We start from the raw sequence: 8666 nt of genomic DNA, 5'->3' as shown, positions 1-8666 counted from the left end.
GTGTTGTAGATAAACCAGCCATTTCTAATTCTCAAAACTTTGACACTGACTCAGACTTCAGCATGCCAGAGGCCCAACCCACGGAGAGACTGAAGTTAGAATATTTAAGGAAGAGAGAAGTCGGGTAATATCCATGATGAATAGATCATAAAACTGCAGGTGGAGTATGACAGTGACCCAAGCAGCCTTGCAACACTGTAAAAGTCAGAGAGGGGGTCCCCCAGGAAGTAACATCAGAGACTGGAATGACAAAGGACAAGCTAAGATGCAGAATAGGGAAAACCAGCTCTCTTTGTGCGGAGAGGGAGGCACAAAGGACGCGATGCATAAACACATGAGTGCACTCCAGGGCAGAGATATCAAGGGGTGACATGGTATCCTGTGAACTGAAGCCTTATCTCTTTCAGCAGCGCTTTTCTTTGGGTCTAGTCTCAAACCTCTTTCTTGCTCAACCTAAATTATTTTCTTAGGCTGAGACGATAGTTCAGTGGGTAGAGCAGTTGTCACACAAATGTGCAGAACTGAGTCTGAATTACCAAAACGTGTGTCAGCCAAGATGGGAGGTGGAGACATGAGGATGCCCTGAGGTCTTTTGGTCAACGGGCCTGCCATACACAGTAGCTAACGACAATAACAGAGAGCCTGTCTCAGAGAAGGTGAAGATTGAGGGCCAACGGCAGAGGTTGTCCTTTGAAATCCAGGGTCTGTGAACATCTGTGCTCACACTGTATAATGTACTCATGTCACACACGCATGCGCCATACACACAGAGAGAAATAAAATTTGAAAAATATACTTAGTTTCCTGTCAGTTGTAAAGAACATTTTGCCAGGCAAAGATATCTGGCTAGCCTGCAGTATTGATGGAAGATTTGTTCCCAATAGACTCCTTTGATGTCAAACCTATGGTTGTCATGTCTCTTGCCCGTTATACAAAATTGGGTAGTATTATCAAATCACCATCTCATTTCCATCCATTCCATACCTATTGCAATGCAAATGCTCCCCAAACAGCTCTGGCTTTCGTACACATGTTTAGTACAGACAGTTTTTCCTTTTCTCCCGGTCCTGGAATCTGATCATGTGACGGCCCCAGAAGGGGAGAGCAGACCGGGCACATACACTTAGGGAGCAGTAAGCGGACAAAAGCTAAGGACACAGATGCCAGCATGAGCAACACTCAAAGTCCCCTCCACTGCATCCAGGATCCAGGGCGTCCTAGTCTCTGGGCATTCATGACCTCACAGGTCACCAGCCTTGGCATTTCCCAGGGGTTCATGATGTAGAATGTAAATATGCTTGAGAGGGATTAGTGATGGAGGAAGGTCATTGGTTAATTAAATAAAGAAGCTGCTTGCCCTGATAGGTTAGAACGTAGGTGGGAGGAGTGAACGGAGCAGAATGCTGGGAGGAAGAGGAAGTGAGCTCAGAGACTCGACAGCTCTCCTCTCGGGGGGCAGATGCCTCAGAGAGACACAATGCTCCACTCTTGCGGGCAGAGGCTAGAGCTCTGCTCTCTGAGGCACACGCAATGAAGCTCTGACCCAGGATGGACGTAGGCTAGAATCTCCCTGGTAAGCCACCTTGTGGGTTACAGCAGATTATTAGAGATGGGCTAGTCCAGGTGTGAGAGTTAGCCTAAAAGAGGCTAGATAGAAATGGGTCAAGCAGTGCTTAAAAGAATACAGTGTCCGTGTAATTATTTCGGGGCATAAGCTAGCCAGGTGGCCGGGGTGCGGCTGGGGTGCTGGGGATGCAGCCCCGCCGCTCCAATTACTACAGATTAGTTTCTGATTTTTTTTCCAATTTCCCAAGGACATTTCCCAGCACCAGTTTAGCGGCTGTAACAATGGTGGGCAATTTCTACCCTGTTCTTTCAGGAGCAGAGACAGCCCATCTAGGGACATCTCAAAAGACATCATCCATAGACGGGTACACAGCAGCTCCTCCAGAGACATCTGTTTCCCGTGTGTACCTGATGAGGATGTATTGACTTTGTCCTCTGAAAAACAGCAGGCTAGTAATTGATGTTGATGTCAGACTCTGTCCCAGGAGGTGAGGATAGAGTACACCACAAAATGTTTTGAGGGCTGGAGAGATGGCTTGGTGGTTAAGAGGTGGTACTGTCATTCCTGAGGACCTGACTTTAGTTCCTAACACCCATGTCAGGTGACTTCAAACTACCTGTAACTCCAACTTCAGGGGATCCAACACTCTCTCCATACACATTCACACCTCTATGGGCATATACATACACACATATGGGCAGAAAATAAGTAAGTCTTTAAAACAGGAATCTTGAGTTTTTGGGATTTTAAAAGTATTTCTGTTTGAAAGATTAGTTTCATTTCAAAATCAAGGCTTCCCACAGTCCTCAAGAAAACAAACAGCAGTAATGCTAGCAGGGATGCTGAGGGGACAAGAGCCCTTAGATACTGGTGCAGTCACCATGGGAATCCATGTGGAGGTCCCTCAGGAAGCTAGAAGTAGAACTACCATGTGGTCCAGACATATAACTCTGAGCATACACTAGAAGGGATCCAAGCCATCACGCTGCAGAGACGCTTGCACTGCCCTGTTTACAGCTGCAGTGTTCACAATGGCCAGGAGGCTGTACCAGCCTATATGCCTACCAACGGATGAATGATGAAGAAAATGTATGTGCACAATAGTGTTTTGGAAATAAAGATAAAATTATGACAGTGGCGGGAAAGGAATGGGGTTCTAAATCATCATGTTGTGAGACATAGACTGGGTTTTAAAAGGCAAATGTTGTCTTTTCTCTAATAAACAGTGTGTGTGTGTGTGTGTGTGTGCATGCACGCTTGTGCGCATGCATGTGTGTGCGTGTGCATTCATACGTGTGTAGTAATAGTGGGGACTATTCAGAAGGAAGAAGGAGACAATGAATATAGAGAAACGATATCAGAAAAGTTAACCTGGTGAAAGCCAAGAAAAATACATAATATGCATGGATTAAAATATCAAAAGAGCATTCCTTTTGTGTAGCAAATGTAGGTAAATTCTAGTATAAAAATAAACAGTAGAAAGCAAATTGACTATTAGGCAGACAGAAACCCTCCTAACACCTGCATCCTTGTGGAGTGGGCAATATTTTGGAACAAGAACCATAGTTTTCCTCGTCTGTCCCTAACTAGTTCTGCAGCTTGTGATACCATCTTCAGCTCTTGAGTTTCACTGACTTTTATGTTAAATAAGATCGCTTTATCCCAAAGTCAATCGCTTCTAATCCGTGGTGTTTGGGATTTGTTGTTTCTGTTGAAAGAACTATCGTGTCTGCATGGACTCTGGCTGTGGGTGGAGACAGTGTACGGTGGCTGCCTCCCTCCTGCTGAGGTAGAGCATATGCACATTGAGCAGAATTCCATGCCAGCCCTGTGAACAATAGGTGCGCGGTGCAGGGTTCTCAGTTGCAGTTGTTTTATTTTTATTCTCTGCTGTTTGTTGCATCGAACCTATTTCCCAGTTTTTCTTCCTCATACAGGCAACCTCTAAACATAGTACCGTTTCTATGGGAACATGCTTTGGTGTAGAGATTCCAGAAACATGTTTTATTTGAAAAATAAAGATTGTCAGATTAATACATCCAAACCTGGGCTGTGACCCAGATTTTGTATGTTATGAATTAATTTGACTTAAAAAGAGAAGCTTACAATTGGTTGAAAATTGTTTCCGTGTGATTTTTTTTTTTTCCCTAGCTAAGTTGTGCTGGTAAAATTTTTAGTGTCTTAGTAAGAGTCAAATTTCTGTCCTTTGTTTAAAGTTTTATTGAAACAGTTAAGCAGATGGGTCTGTTACATGTAGATTCTGTTATTTTTACATCTTCAAAGTATTGAGCTCTGTTAGACTACTGAACAGCAGATGGCACCGGTACAGGTGATGCTTATCTTTTCTGTAACAATTTGAAAATAGTCTCCACTGATGCTCCAAAGGAGACCATAGTGAGCTTGCCTTGCAGTTAATAACATTTCAGTTGTTCTTAGTTTCTGTAGCTGAACATCAACTGATATGACTAGGGCGTGTCTGCTGTGACAGTTGAAGGCGCGTTGGTTCCTTTTCTCTTCCTGTGGTATTAAATTCACACTTGTTTTACTTTATGCTTTGATATCTTAGGACAGCTAAAGATGACTGAGGTTAGGACAGAAAGAGAGTCAGCTCCTGCAAGAAGATGGGATCTTTGGGAGAAAAAAAGGGTCGGTAGAAGTTCCAGTGGCAGAAGGCCAGTCTTTAAGAGAACCACAGCTCTGCACAGCAGCCTGCCTGGGAGAAGCTAGCCAGTGAACAATGGAACATGAAGGGGTCCATCACAGAGAAAGCTACAGAAAGTATGTCCCCGTGCCTTGCTCATTCTGAGTACAGAACATTTGGGGTAGCACAAAAAAGCAGGATGAGAAACTGCATTTGAAGATCCCTCTACCATTTTCAGTTTAATTTTGCAAATAAGTCATTTTTGGTAGTGAAAACAAAAGCCTCTCTGCCAAGGAGAAGTTTTGAATCTGTCGCACTGTAGACAGAGATAATTGTCCCTTTGAGCTCAGATGGCTTATCACGGCTCTACATCTTGGCTTTGGGACTTCTTGAGACCACAGTGCAAGACTTGAGCTATTTCCTTCCTTCATGACCATGCTCATGTGTCTGTTGACTGCAGTGTTAGGGTAGTCTCTATTCCAGCAACTGCCTTTACTGCCTGCTCTCATGCATGAGGTGTCCACAGTGCCTCGGGCTTTCCCATCAGGACCAATCACAACTGGAAAGGAGCAGGCAAGTACTTTTGGTGGCAATGTTTGGTTTTGGTAGGAGTATCTAGTTTTGGTTTTTGGTTTTAATGAGTAAACAATTACCCAGGATTGGTTACAGGCTTTTGAAAGATAATGGGGTTGTAAAAGTTTTGAGAGAAAATGTAGGAAGTTTCTGAGAAATAACAGAAGGCAGGCCAGTCTCATGTATCATATCTTTGAGTACATTATAGAGGAGGAAATGATAAGATGTCAGAAAATCTGCTAGGCTCTTTAATTTACCCGTTCATTAGTTTTTAAGTTAGCACACAAAGTAGTGTTTCATTATACTTTCAATCGTGTGCGCCATTACCCTGCATGTTCTTATTCGCCCCTCCCCCACTGTCAGCCTCCATTTCCTCAGCTCGCCATTGCATACCTGTCTTCCCCCAAATTGCCCACCTTTTAAAATGTAATATTTTCTATTTTTCCTTTCTTTTTTAAGAAGTCTTTGTCTATTGTCATGCTCTTCTTTCCAATTTCATGACTTATCATACATGCATCTGCACATCAACACATAGATGCATGGATGTGCATAGATTGTTTTCTGTCTAGGTTCTACTTGCTGGATATGTTTTTCTGAGGCTTTTCCTGCAAAGTCTTGATTTCAGTTTCCTACGTGGATGCAATCCAAATTAATTCTTTAAGGGAGGCATCATTCAGTCATTTTTCCAGCTAGAGGGAAGTTTAAATACCTGTCTCATTGTAAAGCAACTGCTTAACGGCAGGGCTATTTGTCTTTGCCCGAACTCTCTCCTCTGCCTTAGGACAGCACACTTAAACTGTGGGTCTGTGCGATGATTTAGGCTTTGTTTCAAATTAATTTCAAGATTTAAATAAATTGAAAACTCAAATAAAATTTCAAAACTACACTAAATTAGTTTCAAACTTAAATCATATATACTGAGATTTGAAAAAGACCAAAGTTTAGACACCAAATTAGTATGATATTTGTTGATTTTAAGATTATCTAAAATATAGTTTTGCATAAAAGTTGGCAAATATTATATCTTTTGAATGTATATCCTTTATTAAAATGCTTATTTTGCCTATAAATATTTAGATTGTTATGGAAGTTGTAATGTTTTTAGGTTTACTAAGTACAACAATTGTGATAGATTCAAACAAATTAAAAAAATTGCTTCTGTCTCCAATAAAAATGTCATATGTGCAGAAAAACTCCCGTGTTTAGATTTAGCATATGAATGACTTCTCATTCTGATATAAATAAATTCCACTCTACCTCTCGCCAGGTGGGCAGAAGGCACATGAGGACAGGCTTCAGAGCCTCGGCAAGAAGCTGGAGCTGCCAGGAGAGCTGAGTCTTATGTTATAGTAGAGGTCTTGAGAAACTATTGTCACTTAGTGAGATGATTATTAAATGCATATTGATGCAATGATACTTTTAAATATCATAGCTATCCACAGTAACAGTAGAAGTCAAGAACTAAAACTGCCTCATGGTTTAATATTAAAAATTATGATCTTTTTTAAAAAAGAATCATGAAGTTGTCTGAAGCAAACTAGCTCACGGAGTGTCTGAGAACCCATTTCCTGCAGCCAGCACAGCCTTCCTCCTTCCACAGCAAAAGCTCCTGAAGCTGCAGTGGCTCAGGGCCCATTATCAGCTTCTAAATCCAGAGTTGCATGCATTTGCTGGGTGGCTGAAAGCCACCTTAGTTTTGTCGCTCACTTCATGATCTGCCCCTCCAACCCTCACACTTGAACTGGATTAACAACTGGGAAAACCATTCTTCAACAGCATTTCACCAAAATCGAGCACATCACTGTGTGGAAGAGTCTGGTTTAAGCAGACATCAGAATAGGTCCAGGGATCGGCATGTGCCGAGGAGCTTCTTGCCCAAAACTATGCCCAGAAAATGATCTCAAATGTCATCTGACATACCTTGTGTGATAATGACACCATCGGTGTGGGTTTTCTCTACAACTGCTGTTAATCCATTTGCCTGAAAATTGATGGGTCGCGTTTTTAAATCTGATCTGAATGTGCACTGGGTTTCTACTGATGCCAACTTCCCCTGAATTTGATTATATGTTGTCCAACGTGAATATGTTGCCTTGACATTCAATTTGTGGGTTGGGGAGGGTCTCACTGCAAGCAGGAAGACCTGAGTCTGGATCTTCGGGGCCTGACTAAAAGCTAGACATGGAAGCATTTGTCTGTAATTTGACACTGGGAGATGGCAGAAGGGTGTGGAGACAGACGGATTCCAGATGGTCTGATGGTCAGACTATCTGAGTCGAAAAGTTCAAGGCACCGTGAGAAACTCTTGTCTTGAGATTTCAAGTGGAGAGTCATTGGGAAAGACAACTGATGTTGAGTGACTGCCATACAGGTTTATATGCACACAAGTGTGAGCACACAGGTACACAATTGATTTCAGTTACTGAGGGAGTTTGGGGCTCTTAAGATTTACAAATTATGTAGAGATTTCTCTCTCATGCTACCCCTTGTCCTCATATGTGTATATGAACATACCTGTTTGTAGAATACCTAGGGGCACAGCTCTGAACTTTGCATTCAAACAAACTCAACTTTCTTATTTAGGTTCACTCACTACTGTCTCTAGTTCGTTTGAATCACTAAGTGGAATCTCTGACAGTACTTCTTTTGTATGATCTCAAGGTTTTTAAAGGGTCCTCAAGGTTTGAAAAGTTGAATATTTGTACACGATTCATAGTTTCAATATGTCAATCATAATTTTGTAAAACTTTTGATTTAACAGTTTATGATCCAATTTCTTCGTGACAAGCCATGGGTGTGATGAATGGAACCATAATGTCAAATGGCTCAAGCACGGACCAAGACTACTGTAATGCCTTCTGCAGAATTATTCTGATAACAGTCTATAGTGTGGTTTTATTTGGAGGCACCATTGGAACAGTTACGATGTCATATATGATGTTCAAAAGGAATAGTCAATCAGCGATTGCCACGATCATCATTAATATCATTGTGCTACACTCCCTCCTCCTGATTAGTCTGCCATTCCGCCTCAGCTACTATCTCTCAGCAGTCTGGAAGCTTGGGTCTTTTGCCTGCCAAGTGGTTAGTGGCCTCATATATGGTCATATGTACTTTACTTTTGTTTTCTATGTGGCCATTGTCATACTTCGGTTGCTCATCTATTTTAAGAAACTCCAAATGCAACAGCTACAAAAGTTCCATGCCGTGGTTCTAAGTATTATTATTTGGATGGTAGGAAGCTTCATCTTTTTGCCAATATTTTTTTTACAGTATGGCACAGATCCAAGTTACACAGAGCAACAACAACGATGTTTTGAGTTTCATAGATCTCTCAACTGCACAGATACCATAATCATAAACTACTCTATAATTGCCATTATGATGACAACAGTTCTGTCCCTCTTTCTGTTACAGCTCGCTGTAATTCTTTGTTTGATAAGAGACTATTGGCCTGATATGTGGGCCCATCAGGATTACCGAGCTCAAATCAAGAGTTTCTTCTTCCTGGTAGTCATCGTTGTCTGCTTCATACCCCACCATGCTTTCAGGATATATTTTATTCAAAATTACCCAAAGGAAAAGAATTCTAAATTGATACTTTACAATGAAATTTGTGTTGCTTTAACGGCCTTCTGCTGCCTGGACATGTTGTGTTTCATAGGTGGCATCATCCATTAGACCCTCCTATGCCTTTATTTGTGACTGCTTTATGGAATATCATGTTGAAAATCACTCCAATTGAATAGGTGAGGTGCTGCTATCATCTTAAAAAATTCCAAGCTCTCTGTACCTGAACACCAAATATTTAGATTTCTCTTAGCCAAAATTGTTTTCTTACTAAGACTTAGTTAACCCCTAGTCATCCCCGTTTCCTTTGAGGAT

The 8666-nt window shown here is 41.7% G+C and overlaps 1 protein-coding gene across 1 annotated transcript; it reads left to right on the top strand.

Annotated features, from left to right (window-relative positions):
- Positions 1–7571: 7571 nt before the first annotated feature.
- Positions 7572–8462, top strand: LOC101998110 (probable G-protein coupled receptor 141). Its single transcript, XM_005369888.1, has one exon. It carries the CDS (start codon positions 7572–7574, stop codon positions 8460–8462), a length of 891 nt encoding a protein of 296 aa, XP_005369945.1.
- The last annotated feature ends 204 nt before the right edge of the window (positions 8463–8666 follow it).

Source organism: Microtus ochrogaster, unplaced genomic scaffold, assembly GCF_000317375.1.
Source record: "Microtus ochrogaster isolate Prairie Vole_2 unplaced genomic scaffold, MicOch1.0 UNK66, whole genome shotgun sequence".
Lineage (NCBI taxonomy): Eukaryota > Metazoa > Chordata > Mammalia > Rodentia > Cricetidae > Microtus > Microtus ochrogaster.
This window is presented reverse-complemented; position numbering and strand designations above follow the sequence as displayed.

Coding starts and splice junctions, on each gene's coding strand:
- LOC101998110 (XM_005369888.1), top strand. CDS start 7,572: ATGGGTGTGATGAATGGAACCATAATGTCAAATGGCTCAAGCACGGAC.